This window comes from Antechinus flavipes, chromosome 2 (genome assembly GCF_016432865.1).
Source record: "Antechinus flavipes isolate AdamAnt ecotype Samford, QLD, Australia chromosome 2, AdamAnt_v2, whole genome shotgun sequence".
Taxonomy (NCBI): Eukaryota; Metazoa; Chordata; class Mammalia; order Dasyuromorphia; family Dasyuridae; genus Antechinus; species Antechinus flavipes.
Window position 1 is genome coordinate 590,776,350 of NC_067399.1, and position 23,919 is coordinate 590,800,268.

At 36.8% G+C, this 23,919-nt stretch overlaps 1 protein-coding gene across 2 annotated transcripts; it reads left to right on the forward strand.

Moving 5' to 3' along the window:
- Positions 1-551: 551 nt before the first annotated feature.
- TECTB (tectorin beta) lies at positions 552-23,076 on the forward strand. 2 transcript variants are annotated; one of them, XM_051981414.1, is made up of 10 exons: positions 552-751; positions 1,555-1,745; positions 3,173-3,315; positions 3,419-3,491; positions 11,703-11,806; positions 11,912-11,995; positions 15,262-15,424; positions 19,362-19,431; positions 20,069-20,101; positions 22,171-23,076. In XM_051981414.1, the coding sequence occupies exons 1-10, from the start codon at positions 619-621 to the stop codon at positions 22,245-22,247; spliced, it is 1,071 nt and encodes a 356-aa protein (XP_051837374.1). In that variant the 5' UTR covers positions 552-618; the 3' UTR covers positions 22,248-23,076. The 2 variants fall into 2 exon arrangements, with proteins under 2 accessions (XP_051837374.1, XP_051837373.1); XM_051981413.1 differs by lacking the exon at positions 22,171-23,076 and having other exon boundaries at positions 20,069-20,758.
- The last annotated feature ends 843 nt before the right edge of the window (positions 23,077-23,919 follow it).

Here is a 23,919-nt window from a genome sequence, read left to right on the forward strand (position 1 = left end):
CCCTATTTGAGGTTTTCTTGGCAAGATTGTAGAAATATAGTTTCTCTTAAAAACTGAAGCTAGATTTTCACATCCTGGGATGGGAGAAAAATACTTTTTTTATTTAAGAAAATAGCAACTATAACAATGAAAAATAACATGAAAGGGAAAGAATCCATTTTTGACGGGCAGTAATGGAACTCCCTGTCTTATTGTTGCACATGGTCCCCTTGGAGTTCCTCCACCCTGGCTTACACTTGTTCATTGTGACTTATCTGGATGAGGGTTTCTTTTTACACCACCAGCCTATATAAAGTGGAGAGCGCATTGAGTCTGGGGGGAAAACAGGAGTTAAGAAAGCGACATACACAGTCCATCCAGGGTGGGCTGAATGAAACAGCAAGACATATGACTAACAGCATCTGAACAGCAGCTCCTGTCATTGATATTTGGTATGATTACTATCTTTGGTATGTTGTATATCTTTCAGGAATGATAGAGACATGGGACTTTACACTTGAATCTCCCTTAGGATGTCATTTTTTTTCTATGCAGATTGGGGTATACTTTGTGCTTCTCCTTAACTGAAAATCTTCATTCCAAACTCAGAATGATAATGCCCTGGGCTATTACAGGATTATGATAGTACTGCTTTCTTTGTTTGGCTGCCCAGCAGTGTCCACATCCAGAGAAGAGATGGTGATAAGGATATTTGTCCTGCTGGCCATCTTAACTGAGACATTGGCAGGCCCATGTACCCCAAATAAAGCAGGTATGGAGTATTTGAATAAAAATTATCATAAAAATACTAATTCATAATACCATTGCTTTTTTAATCTTTCAAAGTACTTTTCTCATAGTAATCACTGAGGTGGAGAGTAAAAATATTATGATCCTTGTTCTATAGATAAGAGAATAGGTAGTGAAATTGAGTGACTGGTCTATAGTCACACCCTTACTAAGTAACCAAAATAGTCTTGAAACTCCAAGTCTAGCTCTTTTCATTAAATGCTTCCCTTAGAGGAAAAGCTACCCAAAATGCTATTCTGTCACTTTTGTCCCTAATTTAATATAGTCACACTTCATTGGCCTGCTTCTAAATCCCCCAGATATAAACAAGGCAGATATTGATATTTTCTTAAAATAAGAAAATATGCATAAAATAAAACTTTTGTCAAGAATTTTAAAATCATATAGCTTTTAGATTTGAAAAGGGACTTGAAAATCATTTCATCTAATCCCTTCACTTTACAGATAGGGAAAATGAGGCACAAACAGAATGATTTGCTCAAGGTCAAAGAGGAAATTGATGGCAAAGTCAAGACTAGAATCCAGATTTCCTGAGTTCCAATTAAGTGAATTTTCAACTACTTTTAAAAATTGATTTTGTCATATCTTCTACACTCTCCTCTTTGGGTTTTATTTCTTTTGCTATTTAATTCTTATCTGTTGAAGAGCATTTAACTATCTTTTCTCTTTTTCTTATTTCAAATTGTCTGCATCTCCCATGAAATCAAAACACATTTTAGGTGTTCACCAACTATCATTTTAAACCATGCATGTATTTCTTTCTAGATGTTATTCTTGTATTTTGTTATCCTAAAACCATCATCACAAAAATACCAGAGTGTCCCTATGGATGGGAAGTGAACCAGCTGGCTCTTGGAGGGGTTTGTTACAACGGAATCCATGAGGCAGGTTACTACCAGTTCATAATCCCTGACCTGTCACCTAAAAACAAGTCCTATTGTGGAACCCAATCTGAGGTAAGGCCAGTTCACAGTCTCAGTCAGTGGAGAAGAACACAATTTTTTTTTTTTTTTGCCAAACAAGATAGGCTTTTATAATTATTGAAAATAATTTGACAAATAAATCTTCATAAAATGCTGGACCATAGGCATAGAATCACAGACTGAAAAGGAATTATTTGATTCAATTTCTTAATTGAATAGAAGAAGAAACTGAGATTCAGACATGAAATCATTTATCTAAAATCAGGTGAAATTGGTGTACCAGCTTAGATCTCCCAACTCTGATGCAAAATTCTGCAAAATTCTTAAATAAGTAGGCATAGTAGGCATTTAATAAGGATTTGTCAATTATTTGTTGACTATATTTGTTGACTATATACTCAATTGTCCTGAATGTCAGCAAATTTGTCCTCTGTTCAGTTTGAGAGAAATAAAATGTACGAAGATTTCTTTACAGAGAATTGTTCTGGGTCCTGAACTCTTTTGCCATTCTATAGAAGCCTAGGAACTTCCCTTCAGAAGAAGGTTTTTAAATGCATAAATTAAAGTACAAAGGAAACCAATTACATTGAAACAAGGTCATCAAAAATTTTGTTTTTCAGGTTCACAGATCCCAGGTTAAGAACTCCTGCTTTATTTATTACTAAAAACTCCTGATTTATTAGGTCAGAATGTTTTGTGCTGCAATCTGGAATTATCTAAGAACTGTGCTTTTATGAGTACAAGAACTCCCCCCACTAACATGAATTACAACCATCTCTAAGTTAGGAGCTTAGAAAGTTGTTTAGGCTCCCAGATGATTACTGACTTTCCTAGAATCACATAGCTAGCTAAGAAATTCCAGAGGCAGAAATGGAGACTCTCCCTGACTCCAAGGTCAATTTTCCACCTACTAGGGTGCATTGCCTTCCTGGCAACACAGTCAATAATAACATGATAAAAATATTATTTGCTAGTATTTCTGGCTCATATTGATGTAGTTCTTTACATTTTACAATGTTCTTTCATTGTACCATCTTTATGTACATCACAGCTCTGGGTTCTGAAAGCCAACCAAGGAAGCTTATGAAAAGGGAAGGTTAGTTAGTTTTGAAGAAAGAACCTGGGCCAAATGGGGTATATGTGAAACATGACCTTGGAATATTTTCCATTCTTAATTTCTGGGAGAGAGCCTATCAGGGTACTGCTTCAGGAATTTTGACTCAAAGTACCCCAAACATTGCTGATAAAAATCAAAACCTTCCTTCTACAAATTAAGAAAGTGATAGGAAACTCCAGTGCCTGGTGGGAATTATTTTTGCCTTTGGTTTTTCACTTGCAAATGTTCTGTCCATTTAAAAGACTGTATACAAAACTCTCCATTCATTCTCCCAACCGTTCCTGCAGCATCCCCAGGGACACCAAGGAAACATGACCTTGTTTCTCCCACTTTCTCACTCTAGTACAAGCCCCCTATCTACCATTTCTTCAGCCACATTGTGTCCAATGACAGCACAGTGATTGTGAAGAGCCAACCAGTGAATTACTCCTTCTCTTGTACGTATCATTCAACCTACTTGGTCAACCAGGCTGCCTTTGATCAGAGGTAAGTCTTCTGGACAAGAAGGACATACAGCATACAAGTGCTCTGGAACCCCTTCCAATCTTGCATGTTTCAGTCCTTATGCAAAACTCTCTCCCCTTTCCAGAGTGGCCACAGTGCATGTCAAGAACGGGAGCATGGGCTCCTTTGAAAGCCAGTTATCTCTGAACTTCTATACCGTGAGTTTTTTTTTACTTATTATTTTTCGGTTACAATGTGATCAATATGAGAGATCCCTGGACTGACCTGTATGTATCTATCCTTTCCCTCTTCCCCTAGCCCCAGCAAATCCCACTTATTAGTTAAAATTAAGACTCCAACATTCTTTCAAGCCCTAAGTCAGTTTAAATTAAGCAGTGGCCCAACATAGATAGAATGTTGGAGTCAAAAGAGATTTGGGGGATTGTCTAATCCAATTTCTTTATTTTACCAATTTAAGAAGGAGCGTTGGATTTGAAATTAGGATAGTGGTTCAAATCCCAAATCTGTCACTTACTGATTGTATGACTTTGGAAAAATCACCTAATTCTCTGTACCTCAATTTATTCATCTGTGAAATGAAAGATTTAGATAGGATGATCAATAAGTTCCTTCTTAACTCTAAATCTGAACTTGTCTAAAGTCTACGGTTGGTTAATGGCAAAGTTGGGCCTGAATTTTGACTCTCTTTGCTCTTAATTCCAAAGTTTTTTCCAATTTTTTTAGACTTTAGCACTTTGTATATGAAAGTCAGATCTGTTATTCAAGTCTTAGTGGGCTCAGAGCAAGGAGCTAAGAAACATTCCATCAATTAGCAGAGAGTAAAGAGAATATGAAGGAATGAACATATATGTGTGTGTATTCACATATGTGTGGTTCTCCATGTTGCATACATCTTTTACTTAAACTATCAAAAACCTTTAGCTTGTCTCCTCCCTCCTCAATTATTGTAGATCTAATTGGTACCTTCCTAATCAGAGCCAAAAAGTAATCTCATTCAAAAACCATGTCCAAAATCATTAACAGCTATCTTTCCCCTTCTAAAAACATCTGATTTTTTATAACCTATTTTGTAAACAGGCATACCACATGTATACAAATAGATGCACACTTTTGTACATTTGTGTTTGCACATACAACCACACACAAATTTCACTAAGGAAAGCCATTTCCAGGAAGATAACTTGATTCAATTAGCTTTATATTTGATTCCTGATGGTCAAAGGGACTTTTGAGATCATGTAATATAAACCAGGATTTTGCAAATGAGGAAACTGACTCTCAGAGAAGGCATGACTCTTGCCTCCCAATCCAGTACTCTTTCTTCTATAACACATCTTCTGCAGAAATCTATGCCTACTTAACAGCACATCTAATTCTGAGAGAAATGACCTTGTTAAACCTGTCTTGGCAAGCAGGCAAAATTGGTCAATACAGTGAGAGCTTCCAAGGCTTTGAAATCATGCTAAGACTAGGTGGCAGGATATAAATGCTCCATCCATTGGAGGAAATCCAAGCATGCAGTGTATAAATGTACAAAGTGACCACTGAACAGTGGCTGAGCAACCATCTGTATGAGCTTCCCACTTTTTCCTAGAATTGTTTTTATTTTTTAATGATTATTTTAATCAAACAAAATAAAACAAAATGCAGAATCATCTGCTTACTTGGCAGGGGTTTAAATAGAAACAATGATAATGTTATTAGGAAGTCTTCCCAGAGAATTTTTCCTCTCTTTCAGTCAGGTCAGTCTACTGCATCTCACCGTATCCTATTTTAACAGAAGTGTGGGATACAGGTGCCATGGTCTTGGTGTTCTTATGTCAGGCTTTGGGAGGGAAAAGGCACACAATGTGTTCAGTTTTATTAAGTTGTTTCAAAAAGACCTTCCCCCAAAGGGGGATGGGGATGAGGATTTTACCCAAGTCTAGGCTCAAAGGGAGCTAAATGGGTTCTAATTCTTGTTACTTTCCCACTAGATGCTGTTCTATTTGGAGGCCTATTTAGCATTCCTTAGAGCCATGAGGTTTGTGATTGGTTTCCAGGGTCTAATTTATGCAATCATCTGCTATTTGGGGCCTGGGCTGGCTTCTTCCACTTCCTTGGAGAGCATTCTTGTGGGTTGCTGAAGCACCAACCAATTCTTGCATATATTTCCACCCAATTAGCAGGTCAGGGACCATGACCTAGATTGAACAAGAAAATCTACTGAACAACAAATTGCTCTGGATTTCCTGGGGCATCAATGACAAGTTTCAATAGACTATTTCCCTCCCCTAGCTTCTAAATTTGGGATTTTAGCAGAAAGTTATCCAGATTCTGAAGCCAAATAGAAAATTCCTTGGAAGCTGCTTGTCTACCTCATAATTTTTAGCCCCACAAGAAACAGGTAGGAATACAAGACAAAACCCAACCCAATTAGTATTTATTAAATACCTACAATGTGTGAGGCAGAGTAGCTGCAGAACTCTCTTCAGAGCCAAGAGGACCTCTTCCTCTGATATAACCTGCCTGTTGACTCTGGGCTAGTCACTTAAACTCTCAGTGCTCCAGGGAACTCTTTAACACTATAAATTGTTGAGAAGGTACCAACTCACCTTGGGTGTATCTTCATCTGGGATTTCTGCATAAGAATGACAAAGTACCATATTAGTTATCAGGGGTTAGAAAAATTATACATATATATATGTATATATATATACATATACATATATATAATTTATATATATGTATATATATACATATGCACCACACACACACACATATATATATATATATATATACACATATACATACACATACACACACACACACACACACACACACACATATATACATCTCCTAGCCTCAAAGAGTTTCTATACTGTTCTGCTCAAGTGGGGATGCACTTTGAAAAGCACGGCAGGGAGAATATGCTTAAGTCAAAGGGCCAAACATAAAGCTAATTGATAATCATTCTGGGCTCAGATTCAACTTTATTCCATAAAACACTCCATTCAACAAACACATATGAAACATCTAGCATGTGGAAGGCTTTATGTCAGCTACTGAGAAAGAAACAGATCCTAATAAAGCAGATCTCCAACCTAACAGAATTTGCTTTCTAATAGAGGAGAAAGTACAGATAGAGAGATGCCTGTAATACAAGGTAAAAGGTGAAGGCTTTAAAATGGTAAGAAGAAAGTACTCCTAGATTTCAAAGAGAGATATCGCTTCGGGCACTGATGAACACTTATGGCCTTTGAACTGAGACTTGGAGGATGGGTAAGTTTCAATAAGTAGGTATGTGGGAAGAAAGCATTTGAGAATTTTGTTGTTGTTCAGTCATCTTCAGTTGTGTCTCACTCTTTGTGACTCCATTTGGGACTTTCTTGGCAAAGATCAGAAAACTGAGGCAAACAGGATTGAGTGACTTGCCCAGAGCAGTGGGTGTCTAGAGATCTGATTTGAACTAGAGATATTAGTAGGTGTCTGAGATCTGATTTGAACTCAACGGAAGTGTTCCTGACTTCAAACTCAGCACTCTATCACCATCTAGTTGTCCCATTCGAGGTTTAAGGAATGATACAAGGATAGATCAGAGGAAGGAAAAGAAGAAAGAGATATGTTCAATTAGGAGTGTAAGTAGCACATAGAGGGGAATAATATGATTAAAAAGGTAGATCAGAGCCAGATTTGTGTAGGGCCTTGGCTGTGACCCTAAGGAGATTGAATTTTATTTGACAATTTACTTGACTTAAATTATTTTGGGGGGGGGGAGGAGGAAGGGGGGGCATTTGCCCAGGGTCACAAAGCTAGTGCTAAGTGTCTGAGTTCAGATTTGAACTCAGGTCCTCCTAACTTCAGGACTGGTACTCTACTCAATGTGCCATCTAGCTGCCCCCTCAAATGAGTCTTAACAGGGTAATGACTTAACAGACTACATCTGTGCCTTTGGTGAGTTAAACTGGTAGAAGATTTAGAGTAGGAAATAATGAAAGGGGAAAAAGAATGAAGGAAAGAAGAAATAGTATCATAGAAGAAGGGACCTTAGGGCAAAGCAGAACCTTCTCATATTATTCAATGTATTGTGCAAGGTTACACAGACAGAAAGTTTCTGAGGTGGAATGTGATCTCGCTGACTAGAAGTCCTATGCCCTATCCACTGGACAATACATTGATTAACAATGGGGCTTTGGAATCCAGAGGTATGGCTGGAACTAAACAAATGTAGGAGTCATTCATACATTTTGAACCAAGCCTCAAAGGATGAGTAAGTTTCAACAAGTAGGTATGTGAGGAGAAAACTTTTGAGAATTTTGTTGTTGTTCAGTCATTTTCAGTTGTGTCTCACTCTTTATGACTCCATTCGGGTGTACATTCTTACACAGAAGGAATAATTGACACAGTGGGACTGGATTAATAACCAAGGGGGGAAATTAAGACAAGAAGATCAAAGATTGAAGGATAAAGATAGAGCCTTAGGAAATGCCTCTTAAAAGGGAATGGGAAAAGAAGAAATAGTAAGACGATAGGAAAAGCAATTAGAAAGAGGAGAAAACCTGGAGTACAGTATAATAGAAACTGAAGGTAAAGAGAAGGAGAAGGAGGGTGTAATATGTGATTTTAGCTTTTTCAAAGAAATCAAGGAGTATGAAGTCTGAGAGAAATTATTCCATTTGGTAATTAGGAAGTCATTGGTGAATTAAGAGAGAATAGTCTCTATAAAATGGTAATGTTAGAAACCTAACTCCAAGGTGGTGAGTAAGAGAGTCATTGGGTGTGATTCAAGAAGACTAACAATGAAGGGCAAGACAGATATGAGATCTAAGTCCTGGATTTTTAATCCCCATCTTTCTAGACCAAGCTATCTTTTCTATTTCACCACCAGTTGATAATTAGTACTAATTAGATGGACCCAGAGATTAGAATGTTGGGGGTATATTGAATAAGCCAACTCTAACACAGCCTGAAATCTGTCTCAGAAATAAATAAAGATAAATACACTGGACCTTTGGTTTTCTGAGTGGGTTAATGTTAAAGATAATTTCCAGTCCTTTATCACTACTCTTTGCAAGAACTCAGTGAAATAGTTGCAAACTCAAAAGGACAGCTGAGAAACAATTTCAGAAATTATTTTAGTCCACAGGACCAAAAGGAAACAAAAGTCAGAGTAGTTTAATTCAACAAGCTTTTATTAAACTCCTCCTAGGTACTAAAGATACAAAGATGAAAATGAAAAGTCTCTGTGCTCAAAAAACTTATATTCTGCTGGAGAAAAACAAAGTTTATATAGATAAATAAAGGCAAAACATATTTTTAAAATAAAGACAAAGTTTATTTTCAGTGAAGAAAGATTAACACTAAAAAATAGTGGAATTGAGGGAGACTTTTAGTAGTAAGAAAAGTTGAGCCTTGAAGGGACATGGGGATTCTAAGAAGTGGAAGTGGAGAGAGATAGCTTCCAGGGGCATGGGAAAATACTATGCAAGATCAGGGAGATGGAAAAGTCTGTACAGAGACCATCTAATAAATATATTTGACTGTGAGGTAAAATGTATGAAGAAGAATTATGTGATCACTCTAGATAGTTTGGATGTCAGGAAGTCAGAGTGGAAGATAGTTTGGACTCAGATTGTACAGGACTTTAAATGCCAAATAAAAAAAAGTTTCCATTTTTTTCCCTCAACAGAATAGCGAGTTAGAGAAATTTTGGAACATAGAAGTGGTGTGGTCAGATCTATGGGATGTAAACTCTTTAAAGTCAGGGTCTCTTACCTTTTGTCTTTGCATTTCCAGTGCCTCACGCAATAGCTTGTACATAGTAGGTATTTAATAAATATTTATTGATTGAATGTTTTATCTCAGCTTTAGAAAAGATAAGTTTGATAGTTGGATTAAAGAGGGGTCAGCTTACATATAAGCAATTAGGATATTACTGTAATAATCCAGGCAGGAAGTAATAAACTGTTAGTGAAGAGAAGAGACATATGTGAAAGGTATTGGGGGGGGGTGTAAAATTGATGAGCATTGCCAATTTAATGGAAATAAGGAGGGGGTCACAGAAAATGAAGAGTCAAGAATTAATCCTAGGACTAAAACTTAGGTTCCTGGAAGGTGTGGGATTTTGTTTTGTTTTGCTCTGTTTTTGTTTTAATAATCAATGTCAAAAAAAATAGGTAGTTAAAGAAAATTATATTTTTGGTATATGCTGTTTACTGTGTCTATAGGACATTCAGGTGGAGACATCCAGAAGAAAATTGGTGATATACAATTAACATTGAGGAGAAAGATGAAGATTAGGTATATAGATCTGGGAGTTATCGTTATAGAAGTGACAATTATCTTCATGGGAATTGATGAGATCATTAAAAGAGAGATTCCCAAAAAAAGGGAAAACAGTCCAAGTCAAAAACCCAGTGGGATGTCCATGCAAAGGAGATGAAGAAGAACCAGTCAGATGGTTAGAAGGTTGGAGGAGAATTAGAAGACAGCAATGTCATAGAAAAACTCAAGTAGAGAGAGTATCCTAAAAGAGGGGTGAAAGGAGTGGTTGACAGTATCAAACTTTTTGCCTTACTTCCTCATTTGTAAAATGAAATGGAGAATGAAATGGCAAACCATTTCAATATCTTTGCCCAAAAAAATCCTAAGTAGGGTCATGAACATTCAGATATGAGTGAAATGATTGAATAGCAACAGCAACAAATCTAGACATTTGGATAAGTAGCAGGAGAAAAAGCTAATAACAGACTGAAAAGTAGAGAGATGGCAGAAATTATTGAATGCTCAAACTCAAGGAAGAGACTGTAGAGGATGGGTTCAGAGGCACAAGTAGAAGAGCTTCCCATGACAAGGAAAGGGTCATCTCTTCATCAGAGACTGGACCAAAACAAGGAAAAATAGATGATATGATGTTAAGAAAATCTGAGGTTTAGAAGTAAGAAGAAGAGTGAGAAGAAGAGAAGTATACCATCAATTTCTTCTATAAAGGATGATGTGGAAAGCATCATCTAGGGTCATGGAAAAGTATGATATACATAATTAGGGAGTAAAAGAAAGTTTGGACCACTCTGTGGGAAGTACAATAGAAAGAGAAGAATCAAAGTATTAACCTGTAGAAGTGGGGACTCAATATTGCAGTGGACCTAGTTGGCATAGTTATGTAACTTTCTCTAATGTGTTATAAGAGTGGAAAGGAAGGAGGTGCATAATGGGAGTAAGCCAACATTGAGACATAAAACAAAATAGCATTCAAAGGACATGAGGTAAAGAAGGATTCAAATATAGAGAACAAAATGAAGTTAAATTAATTAACTTTTAGAGTCAAGATATTAAAGGGACCAAAGTGAAGCCAGTATTAGTAATGGGTTGTAAAAGGATGAAGGGGTAAAATAATTGGAGGTTATGATAAGGACAAAGAATAGACTTCGCAGAAGTAAGACACTGAAATAGGAGAATAAAAAGCAGTGGTCAGATAGAGCAATTCCAAAATTATTGGCTATGAAGAACGCTTACAGTCTACAGTGAGATCCAAAGGATGACCATTCCTATATATAACTGAGGAGTACTGACAATGCTGAAATGGGAAACAAGGGTGTTTAAGAGGAGACCAACATGAAAATTAAAGCCTCTGAGTTTAAGGGCTGACACTGAAATAGAGAGTTTCAGGACTGCACAATCACTAATCTCTTTCAGAAGGGAGGATTTATAGATAAATAATACTATAATATGAATTGGGTAATATATAGATGAAGTGAACCTCCAAGAAGAATAGTTTGCCAAGTGATGGTAGCAAGGGAGGGGTCTAGAAATAGCACTGAGGGGCAAGAAGCATACCAACTCCTTGTTCTGGCCCAGTTGATATGGGGCACAAGGGAACATAAATCTAGGCCTGGAGATGATAGCCAGGGATGTGTTGTTTTCAAAGGGGAGCCAGGTCTTTGTGATTGAAATGTGGAAATGAAAGGTCCATGAGAGAAAGAGATCTGATATGAAAGACAGTAGGTTAACAAGAGCAGATTTCTATAGGGTACAAACAAAAGAGAAGACAGATTGGGAACCATTAAATAATTTGCTAGAGGCCACATAGGGAGTTTCCTCATTTTCTAATAATTTCATTTATGCTATGACTCAAACCCTCATCAGCAAAATAAAGGAATTGGACTTGATGACCTCTAAAAATTCTTCCCTAATCTACCTCCTTCAAGCCAGATCACATTCTCCACATAAATAGTTGTAGGTAACTTGCCTGTCCTCATAACCCAGCTCACCTGTTGAAGATAATGAGACCCTTATCACTCCACTGATTTCTCTGTCACTGTAATACTCAATCATTTTTACCCCTCAGCTCCCTGAACTAACCCCTGCACAGTTTCTCTCTGGGCCCCAACTGGGCAGTCCAAATACTCACTATATATTTCTTTCCAAAGAATGCCAAGTTCTCCACTAAAAAAGAAGCCCCTTTTGTGTTGGAAACCTCAGAAATTGGATCAGATTTATTTGCAGGTGTGGAAGCCAAAGGGTTAAGTATTAGGTAAGGGAACCAGCCCACTGAAATTTGGATTGAAAAAGAAAGCTGTTTACAACCCTGTCAGAGAAAAAGAACTTCTGTTTCAATGGTCCTTTGTTTTCCTTTCAGGTTTAAAGTCGTCCTGAACAGCTGTTGGGCCACACCTTCAGCAGACTTCATGTATCCCATGCAATGGCAGCTAATAGGGAAAGGGTAGGTACCCTTTTCATGGGTCAGGGTTATAGAATGAGGCCTGGATTCTCTTTCAGGCTGGCTGGGTTTCATGCTTTGGGAGATGTTGGGAAGAAGAGATTTTAAGCACCTTAGCTGTGGCATTCAAGGCAACAGCTAAAGTGGAACTCCTAGTTTAAAGGAAATGTCTAATCACTTTTCACCTGAATCAATTATCCACTTAGAAATAGAGGATTGATTTTTCTTGTGCAACAAGAGAACTGTAGGGATCTGCCTACATATATTGTATTTAAGATATACTTTAACATGTTTAACATGTATGAAACTGCTTGCCATCTAGGGGAGGGGTGGCGGGAAGGAAGGGAAAGTTAGAACAGAAATGCTTGAAAAATTACCCATGCATATATTCTGTCAATAAAAAGAGGATTACAGCTCTGGAGCTACAAGAAATCTTAGAGGCCACAGTTTCCAATCCACTCATTTTGTAGATGTAGAAACTGAGCTCTAGGAAAGGTTATCTAAGTTACTGATCCAAGGTAACACAGGTAATAATGATCAGATGTCGACTATGTGCTCAGGCCTCTGACTCCAGAATCTGTGATCTTTTCATGTACTCATGGGTACATTACATTACAAAGAGAACTGGCATCAAAGGCCCACCAAAAAACAAAGTAAAACTATTAACTTGCAAAACTGAAGTCAATTAAGTGCTGACATCAATTATATATCAGAGTGAAGGATGTCATAGACAGATAAGGTATTTTGGATAACTAGTTGGGTAGAGCAGCCATAGAATTTTCAGCAGAATGGGAGATGTTGGGTTATATCTGAACAATCCAGAAAAATTCTCTTCCTTCTGGGAGTGGCAAGATTTCAGGAGCAATTTATAGCTGTTTGATCCTTATTGATGATGGATTCTTTATGCTTTCAAGAAAATTATACCAATCAAATGACTTGGAGTATCCCTGAATGAATTCTTGACTAGTATAAACTAGTAGTAACTTCAAAACCTCTTATTCCCTTATGATTGCAATTTTGCAGTTTTACACAATGAATCATAATGTTTAATGCTTTATTATTTAATGCACATTCACTGATCCTTCCTCAAATTATAGTTCCTTATTGTTCCCATATTACAGGTCTTCAACATTGTGTACATCTTGCAGGTTCCATCCTTGAGATAAATCTCTACAATGCACAGGAAATTTATCAATGCTTTGTGAATGTTCTGAAAATTCTGATGCTGGGAACTCATCACAAAACAGCAGGATTCAAAGTTAGAAAATGTGTCTCCAGAATTTCCCAAATATTATTTCTTCCACTTTGATCAGGAAGAAAGATTGATTTTCTAGACTCCTGGAGAGAGTGGAGAATTCAAAACATCAGAGATTTCTCTTTACACACAAATTCACCTAATATGATTTATTTTGCAATATTCAGGTGATACTCACATATGACCCTAGGGCAGAAACATTTACACTAAAACACTGTTATAAGTCTTTGGGGGTTGGGGGGAGATGGATTGCAACATTGCCTGGACTTATTTGTCTCCAAGGGGCCCAGTGCCAGGAATTCAAAGTGCCAAAAGGAACTTGGGCTGAATGATCTAAACATGATAATCATGCCTACTCATCCATCATTGCACTATTCCTCATGCTTCTTCCCTGCCCCCAGGTCTGGTTTTTTCCACCAGCTAAAGTCATTACATGACATGAGGGAACTCATTTTAGTGAGCTATTTTTAGGACCTGCTTAGTTTCAACTAAGGATCTCAGGTTTACTAACCAACAGGGAGTTGAATTTCACAACTTAAAAAAGTGTCCATGACTCCATTGCTCGTCTGAAGCTGACACAAATAGAGGAACCAATAGAAGAACCTTGAATTAGAATTGAGACGCACCCCTCCCTTCCCCTTCTTGCCAAGGGTTGGCTCTCAGCATGGAATTTTCAAGTTTCTATTTCTTATTTCTCCCACTTGGATCTGGACCTGATGAACTAAAGTTTCCTGTATCATTGCCCTTTGGATCATAGGATCATAGATTTATAAAGGGGTCATTAGAGGTCTACTACCTCACCTCCTTCAGTTCAAAGAGTCTAAGACCCAAAAGTTGTCCAAGGTCACATAGATAATGGTAGAGCTGGGATTCAAACTATGCCTCTAAATCTAAAAAAGATGAGCTTCTGTCCACTGTCTCATGCTCATAAACCTGACATAAAATGTCAGAACTGGAAGGGACCTTATCTATTCATTTATCTAGTTCAAGCCCCTTTACTTTAACAAAGAGGATAATGAAATCCAGAGGAGGGAAACAGTTCTCCTAAAATCACTTAGGAAGTGTAATGTACCTTCTAGAGTGCCAGGGGTTCAGTTTATTCCTCTTATTCATAAGGTGAGTTATTTAACTTCTTAATGTCCCACACCCATCTAGCTCCAAGATTGGTTCAGGACAACTGCTGTGGTTAAAAAAAAAAAAAAGTTTCCTTATTAGGAATCCCTTATGCCAATGAGATGAGATTTCCTTCACTATATATAATATATGTATGTATGTAAGTTTATATGTGTGTGTGTCTAAAAGGAGAAAAAATGAGAAAGAAATTTTTTTAAAAGAACATGAGAAAATAGAAGAGAGGGAGGGAGGGAGAGAGAGAGGGGGAGGAAAGAAGAGAGAGAGAGGGAGGAAGGGAGGGAAGGAGGGAGAGAAAGAATGAGAATGGGGGAAGAAGAGTCAGAGAGAAGAGAGTGAGAGATTGATCTTGATTTTAACTATATATATGAAACACTGTATAATGCTATCTGATTTAATTGACATGTGGGTTAGTTTTAAGGATCCAATTTTTTCCCCCCTTATCCAAGGAGATAAAGAAACATGTTTGGAAATAAAGGTCACATAAAAACAAAAAATATCCTCTTTTTTTTAAAGAGATAAGACTGAGCTTAGCAACCTAGTCCTGCTACCAAATTATGGATGCAACTGGGGGAAAGGAGAAAGCAACTCCTGTAGATACTGAACTTCATTGGAAAACTGACCTCAACCAAAACCCCTTGCATATTGGTGTGACTGGTTGATTGAACTAGAGGATTGTGGAAAGCACCTTTACAGGGCCACTGCTGTGGTGAACTTGCTCTTAATTCAGCATTACCCTGGTTATCTGCATGTACCATTATACTGTGGACTCAACGGAGTGGCCCCCCATTCTACTTAGTCATTTCTATGTCACCTTAGGAGACCAAACTAAAGATCAGTTAGATAGAAGTTCTTTGGTTTGTGCTTCTCATTGTGTTTTCAGATGCCCCACTGATGAAACTGTTCTGGTTCATGAAAATGGCAAGGATCACAGAGCAACTTTTCAGTTCAATGCTTTCCGCTTCCAGAATGTGCCCAAACTCTCTAAGGTTTGGCTACACTGTGAGACGTTCATCTGTGACAGTGAAAAGTTCTCCTGCCCAGTGGTAAGTCAGTCTTCCACTAGTCTTCAGAGAGCAACTCAACTTGCTAGCATTATAATAGTCAGATGCCAACTTGGGGAGATTCCAATATTTGAAGGTCTTTATTTTTAACCAGGGAGGATTTTAAATGGAATGCTGTTATAGACCAATAGAAATTCTTCCAAGAAGAAAGAACAGTAGGTTAGGGGTCAGGAGATCAAAATTCTAGTCCTGGGTCTGTCACTAGCAATATCATGTTACCCAGTTAAACCTGAGCTCTAGGTTCCTGACTGATAATGGTGATGGTGATGGTGGTTGTGGTAATAATTATGATTTGAACGTTGGAAAGGAGCTCAGAGACCAGTTAGTCCAACTTGTCTATGAACAGGAATGTCCTCTATTACCTACCTGAAAAGTCATCATCTACCCTCTGTCTGAAGACCTCTGATAAGAGGGAATTATTACCTTCTTAAGAAGTCCTTTGTTCTTTGGAATAGCTCTAATTTTAATAAGATTTTCCATATAACATCTAAATATGTCTTTTTTCTATTTTCTACCCTTTACTATTAGTTCTACTTTCTGTAATTAAGCAGAACTATTGATTATCTTCAATTTGTCATACAGATAAGCATATTATAAATATATATGTGTGTATACATATAGATAGATAAATAGGTAATAGTTTGTAAATAGCTATTTTCACCTATTAACTCCATTACATTGAGTTCCTTTAGAACAGGATCTACTTTTTGCCTTTCTTTAGAATAGTCCTCGGAACATATTAAGAACTTAATAAATGCATATTAACTGATTGCTAAATTTTTTCATGACATCCCTTAAAATAATTGAATATAGTTATCATTATATCTCTTTGTATTCGCTTTTCCAGGCTAAACACACCTGTTTCCTTGAAACAGTTCTCATATGGCATGGTTTTGAGGCTCTTTATCATTGTATTTGTAGACCTTTAGATTTTCTCTAGCCTACCAATGTCCTTCCTAAACGGTACTCCCTTTGCTCTCCTCCACACATTCTATGATCTAGCTACACTGGACTATTTGCTGTTCCTTGAAGAAAACATTCTCTCTATGCCTTTGTAGTGCCTGAAGTCTAGAATATTCTAGCCACTCACTTCTGCTTGCTCATCTCCCTGGCTTTGTTCAAAACTTGGTTCAAGACTCACCTTCTAAATAAAACCTTCTCTGACTCCCAGAGTTGTTAATCCTTTCAGATTGTCTTCCATCTGTTATCTATATATTTTATATCTTCCTAGTTGTTTGCATGTTATCTCCCCATTAGAATATAAGGTTCTTAAAAGCAGAGGATATTTTTCCCTTCTTTGTATCCCTTGGTATTTAGTACAGTGCTTAGCACATAGTAAGCCTTTAATAAACATTTATTAACTGGCTATGTTGTAATATAGAATGATACAGTATCATGTAGTACAGTATACTATATAGAGATATCACTGTGGCTAGCTGGATATACTACTTTGAACTCACACAAGATATCTCAAAAAATCTTAGGGTAGTTTTAAGTTATTAAATTTACACACTAAAATTTTGGGGACATGCTATTTTTGGAGATCTCTTGCTAAGGAATCAGTCACATTGGATGTCTCAATTTCTCTCCTTCTTCTTTAAGGAAGTTCCTGTAGACTTCAGTTGATGGTTTTTTGACAGTTTGTTGATAACCAAAGAACTTAAGTGACTGAAAGTCATTTCTTCTGTGACCTTCTTTGCACTCATTCCATCAAAAAATAGAATGTGAAGCTCCAGGCTGTTAGCTTGGCTGGTTTACTTGGAAGGGAAAAATTAACCAAGGTCATACTTTACAAGCATGCTCTTCAAGAGCTATTAAGATCAAAGTCAGAGTGGGCATAAACCTTGCTTCCTGTTCCCAGAAGACTTGTTAGAACATATTAAGTTAGGGTGATAATTGTATGATTTTTTTAATTTTAATGAAAACATTGCTTTCCTCTCTCTTTTTTACTTCATTTCCCCAATGATTTTCTTTCTCCCTTTCTACTGCTACAACTCTCCATACTCACTGTTGGCTTATAGACAATATCAAGAGCTAAGAGCATAATAGCTAACCTTGCTTTTCAATGGGTGGAAAGGGTTAAATATTAAACTACAAAGATAAAATACTCTTCTATACATCTTAATTTGATTTGGTAAATGGTCATTTTAAAAGCCATTCTTCCACAATCATTGCTTGAAAGTGTCACGTAGTAGTTCTCAAAGTTTGTACCATGAACCCCTAGGAACCCTGGAAACACTTTCATGGGATCCTTCAGATCAAAACAATTTTCATAATATATAAAGATTAAAATTTCCTCCATTTTTCAACTGCATAACTTTGTGAAGCCAGATTTTCTTTATACATTTAAACCAAAACAATGTTTCATAGCAGATTTAATGCAGAAGTAGATATGAGAATCCAGCTGTCTTATATTAAGTTAAACAATGGTTTTTCAAAAACATGAAAATATGCCTTCTCACTTTAATTGATTTGGAAAATATAGTTGTTTTTTTTTTTAATGTAAGGATAATATGTAATGTTTATTGTTTTAAAATAAACTAAGATATTTTAAATTTTTATCACTTTTAATTTCTACTACTGAGAATATCAGTAGACAAAGTCTATAAAAACAAAAGCTATTTGGGATCCTCAATAATTGTTAAGAATATAAAGGGTTAGAGGCAGGTAGATGGTGCACTGGATTGAACACCCTGAAGTCAGGAGGACCTGAGTTCAAATTTGGCCTCAGACACTTAACATTTATTAGCTATGTGACTCTGGGCAAGTCACTTAATCCCAATTGCCTCTCAAAATTTTTTTAAAAGAGTGTAAAAGAGTTCTGAGATGCAAAGATTTGAAGAGCCACTGCTCTGACGTGTGCAGAGAAAGCAATAACTAGGCTTTTTCCTCGGAGTTGTACCTTATTAACGTCAAGAAATCTCAAGAATGTCCTGAATGTCCCAGTTTTTAACTCTTCATAATGTGAGAATGACTTTCCTCAAGTGTCAGAAATATTGAATATTTCATTGTAAACAGGTTTTGAAGTCTAGAATCTGGATTTGAATCCCTTACTACATCATATATGACCTTGGACAGGTCAAAAATTTGCCTTTATAAGTCTCAGTTTCCTCACTTATAAAAGTATTGGATTAGATCAGTTTTTCTATTGGTCTTACAACACCCTTCAAATTATTGCATATCCCTCAAAGGGCATATCTATTAATATTTGCCATATTTTAAATTTAAATGTCCCAATACTATTACATAGTTGTAATTTTGTGGACTCCCTAATATTGCTACTCTTCCTGTTGCTGAACTGAAGAATCATTCTTATAATGAGATTATATTTTTAAAAAATGTTTAGTCTAAATTAAAAGAATGCATGCTTTATTCTGCTTGTTTTTCTCTTCCTCCTTTATGCCCCTACTCAATAAGCTCAGTTGTTTCACTCTTCACAGCATAGGTAAAACACTGGATTTGTGGAACTGCACCTTTAATCCCAGAAAAGTGGGTATCAAAACATGGAATTGTAAGCACCTGTTTTCACATTTGTTTTTGTATTCCTAGCACAGTATCTGCCAGAATAGTACATGGTAAATGCTTTTTAAATTATATTAAGTTAAATTTGCTACTAGCAAGGAAGTATGGAAAACCAGTCTACTTTCTGGCACATGTCATCAAATGAAAAAAAAAAAAAAAAAAAAACTTCAAGTTAAAAAAAAAAGCCTAGTAAATAAAGTTTTTATTTTAATAATTTAATTTTAAAATAAATGTATAATGAATATTTTTATAAATTTACATTCATAGTTTTAAGTTCTCTCCTCTTTTCTCTCTTCTCTTCTGTTCTTGTTTTTTTTTTCCTCTTTTCTCCTTCCCCTCCTTTTTCCTCCTTCTCTCCTCTTCCTCCTCCTTCTCCCCGACTCCATTTTCCATTCAGACCTGTGACAAAAGAAAGCGCTTTCATGAAGAGACAGGAGGAGTGTTAGTTGTGGAACTTTCTATTCGGAGTAAGTACTTCTGACTTACAATCTGGATTCATCTTTGGGGAGGCTGTGTCTGAATCTACAAGAGGTGGGAAGATTTGGACTTGTCAAGCCAATTGTGATGAACTTAATCTTTTCCCTCTACCTACTGTTAACCCTGGTAGTAAATTGATATAGGTGAATTGACTATACTGAGCCATAAGCCCATTTATGGATACTTGTAAATGATTAGCAGCATCTCTTGAAGTTCCTCATTTCATAACAAGTTTAATCATGAGAAAGTGTTGTTTTTTTACTGACTCAATACTGACACTTTTTATCTTAGTATCTATGAATTCTTAGCATGGAGCTTTGTATACTGTATGAGTTTAATCAATGTTTGTTAAATGAATGGATGAATGAATAAGTAAATGAATGAACAGCTTAAAGTTCTACCTAAGTTATAGGATATATCTATATATAGATATATATGTGTTTCTCCAAACACAAATTCCCTGGAGAATGTAAAAGTCCTAATAGTTTGAAGTGCATTTTTTTAAAAATTAAAACAAAATGTAACCTACTACTTTTGCTTTTACTCAAGACATTATGTTGTGATACCTCTCCTCTAAAAAATATTGTTTTTTTAAGATTACAAATGTTTTTTCTCCACTTAATATAGGCCGAGGCTTCTCCAGTCATTATACTTTCTCAGGTAAGAAAGTGCCAGACCTTGAAGCAATGGGGTTCTGTTTGCTTGTAAAGGACAAGAAGCCTAAATCACTTAGTTGTGCACTAAAAACAAAGCCTTCCAAGACTAAGAATTAATTTCCTTTAAAAATTAATTTCAATAAAATTTCATTTTAATTTTTAAAAAATACCTCTAACATGAAATTAAGTGTTTCTGTTGTGGGGATGGAGAAGTAAAGTGCGATAATTCCACCTCTATCTCCAATCCATAATACCTATTTAATCAAGGGTTTCCTCATCCCTAACCCAAAAGAAATTGGAGGGTTCTGAAGAAACAGAGGCAACGCAGGGAGAAATAGGAAAGTAGGAGGAAGCAAAGGGATAATCAGAGAAGTATAGGGTGGGAAAGAGCAGAGGCCAAAAGGAAGAAGGTGAGAGAGGTGATCCAAGGCATTTTCCTTAGGACCTAGAGGGAAAGAAAGGCAGAAGAAGGATATTAGAGAAGAGGGAGAAGAAGGCCTAAAGAAAAGGGAAGAAAGAGCACAGTAGAAAGAAAGGAAAGAGGGAGATGGGGAAGAAAAAAGAAGAGAAGTAGAGTAGTAGATATTAACAGGAGAGAAGAGAGAAGCAGGAAAGTGGAGGAAAGAAAGAGAGGAAGGAGGGAAGGTGAGGAGAAGGAGGATAATGGGAAAAAGGAAGAGAGGTAAAGGGAGGAAGAGAAGGGGGAGCATAAAGAGAAGAAAAGGGAAAGAGGAGGAAAAGAAAGGGGAGGGAGAGAAGAGAAAGAAGGATAAGAGGAGGGAGAGGGGGGACAGAAAGGGAGGCGGGGTAAAGAGAAGAGAAGAAAGAGAAAGGGGGGTAGGAAGAAGAGGAAGGAGGGGAAGGAGAGGAGGAGTTGGAGACTGAGTTGATTCCGAGCAGTTTCTAGGAGGAAGTTTCAGCTGCCAAAAGCCTTATTCTCAGAACACACTGTGTTAAGAATTGTTTACATTTCACTAAAACCCAGACGTTGACACCAAATAAGGGACTTTTAATTCTAATTCCTGTTTGTCCTTGAAAAACCCCTTGAATATCCTAACATAACAACTTTAGTTTGATTTCTGTGAGCTGCAATGTCTGAAGTTGTATGTAAATTGATTTTTTAAAAAAACCCATCCAATTTTTAAAGTATTGGAGGAGCTGGTTGCTTAAAATATCCTACCAGTAAATGGATCCTTCATTTGAAAGAAAAAATCAGCTCCTATTTAGGATTTGTAAGTTTGGACTCTCATATAGCTATATGAGCATTCTACTTTTTTTTTTTTAATGCTTTCACTTTCTCAATGTTTTAGGAAGAATTGTTGATGGGACTCAGGGTGTGTATTTAGCCAGGAAGAGAGCACTTAAAGAGTGCTATCACCGGGAAAAGGGAAGAGACTTTGTAGCTTAGAGACTGAATTAGAATGAAGATTGAGGCAGGGAAGTTATTCAGGGGCAGACATAACAAAAACTTCTAACAAGAGCCGTACCCAAATAGAATGAACTACTTTGTAAAGGAATGAATTCTCTGTCACTGGAGGTATTCAAGCAGAGATGATCACCTGTGAGTGACTGTTCCAATGCCTTTCAATTCTAACAATATCTAATTCTAATAAGATTCAGCTTTTTAAAAGCAAAACAAAATCCCAGTTTATTAGATTTTATTAAAATCGCCTTCAAACAAAACTTAGATGTCCACCATTGGCTGACTGCCATCACTTTGCTTTGTTGCATCAATTAAGCAAGCCCCTTCCCTTCCCTAGGTCTCAATTCCCCTGTAAAAATGAGAAAGTTGATCCTAATGATCTCTAAGGCTCTCTATCCAGGTATGGCTTGGACGTCAAGAAGGGAAGGGAGGGATAAAGGAGAGGAGTTGGAGACTGAGGTGATTCTGAGCAGTTTCTGGGAGGAAGTTTCAGCTGCCAAAAGCTTTATTCTCAGAACACTCACTGTGTTAAGAACTGTTTACATTTCACTTAAAGTCAGAAGTTGACACCAAATAAGGAACTTTTAATTCTAATTCCTGTTTGTCCTTGTCTCAGGGGTTCTAAACTTTTCTCTGTGGTTGTTTTGCAGAGATTCTCTATCACCTGGTCTTCATGCTTGGCTTCTGTGCCATAATAGGAGACCACACAGCATCTGTGGTCCCTTGACCCAAGGTCACCCTTCGCTGATGACAAATTCATATTCATTTCTGCTACCAAAAACAACAAAAATTCTTTTATCAGGAAAGTGAATAAAATGGGCAAGTTTTTGTTTGTTATTTTTCTAAATTTCCCAAATTTCAGGGAGTTTTCTTTGTTTAATTGCTGTTCCCCAATTTGTCTGTTGCTATTTCTTAAGTTTGAAAGGGACTTTCCTATTCACTCAGTTCCTCTTCCTTTAATTGGGAGAGGCTTTATTTTCCCTTCCAAATTTAAAAGTCAAGGACCAAAGTGCAGTGCTTTGAAAACTATGTTAGAGATAACAGTGCACTGGCCAAACAAAGCTGACCTTTTGAAGGGGGAGTTGAGGGCCATTCATTTTGAGCCAATCCTAGTGTAGGATACCTAAGAAAGGTCAGCTCTTTGGATAAGCATGATTCTATCTATGCAAAACTGTCAGGCTTAGGCTTCCCACTCCTGAAATAAATGTGTGACAACAAGGTGTAAAAGCTAGTAAGCACCATGGGAAAACCAAGGATCCCCAGACTTTTCTCAGTTTTGCCACAAAATAAATTTGTGGTCTCTGATGACTTGAAGAGACTCCAAACCCCATCAATAAATAGCTTTTTTTTTTTAATTACACCATAATATAATACCTAGCATAGTAGTTACTCGATACTTATTTGCTGATCAGATTGAAATGAGAATAGGAATGCTTACTGCACACTTGTGGATACAAAATTCTTTCAACATGTCCCAGCTTATTTTCAAAATCTGAAACTCCAAACTACACAAGTTACACACGAACATACACACACACACACACACACACACACACACACACACACACACCCCTCCAAAAACAAATGAATGGTTGCTGATTCAACAGTAGGTGTTTATTGTAGTAATTATATAAGAAGTCCAGTCTTCAGCTCAAACCATCATGTCCAAACCCATTTGGGAAGTATCAACTGTAGCAGTTCTACATTTTAGTAACATGGAATTACAGAAGAAAAACATTTTATTCAAATCAGAAATCTCTTGGCTAGTAAATAGTAATTTATATCCACATTCCTGTGAATATAAATCTTTGACCAGCAGAGCAAATCAATGCCTATGTTCGGTCTGGTTTATTTTATTATCAAATTTTACAATCTTGTATATCTGTCTGCCTGGTGCTATGTAATAAAAAGACTCCTAAAACAAATAATTTGTATGTGCTGTTTATGACTTAGAAGTCTCACTCTTGATAACCAATTCTCCAGCACACCCATGAGGGCCTACCTTAATTTTTTTTTTAACTTGCAAATGCAGTACAGGCCCACAACCACCACTGTGACCTATAAATTTCTGGGTTGTTTACCATCAAATTACCAGGTGTGGAGAGGTAAAGAATCATATCTAGGGAAACAGTGACTGGTCAACTGGAATTCATAACATGACTAGAATTCTGCTTGTCGCTGCTTTTTTATAATCATCTATATACATGAACATTAAAGAAAAGATTCTCAGAAAGGCTCTTCTATCACTTCCTAGAGGTATATCATAAATAAAAGAGAAAATATAAATAGGGACAGAAAGAAACAAATGGTTTTTTTTTTCTTAGTTTACAATTTATAGAAGGAAAAAAGGGCAGGGCATCAGTTGTGGATTTTTTAGATACTCAAAATCCCCAGGTAAG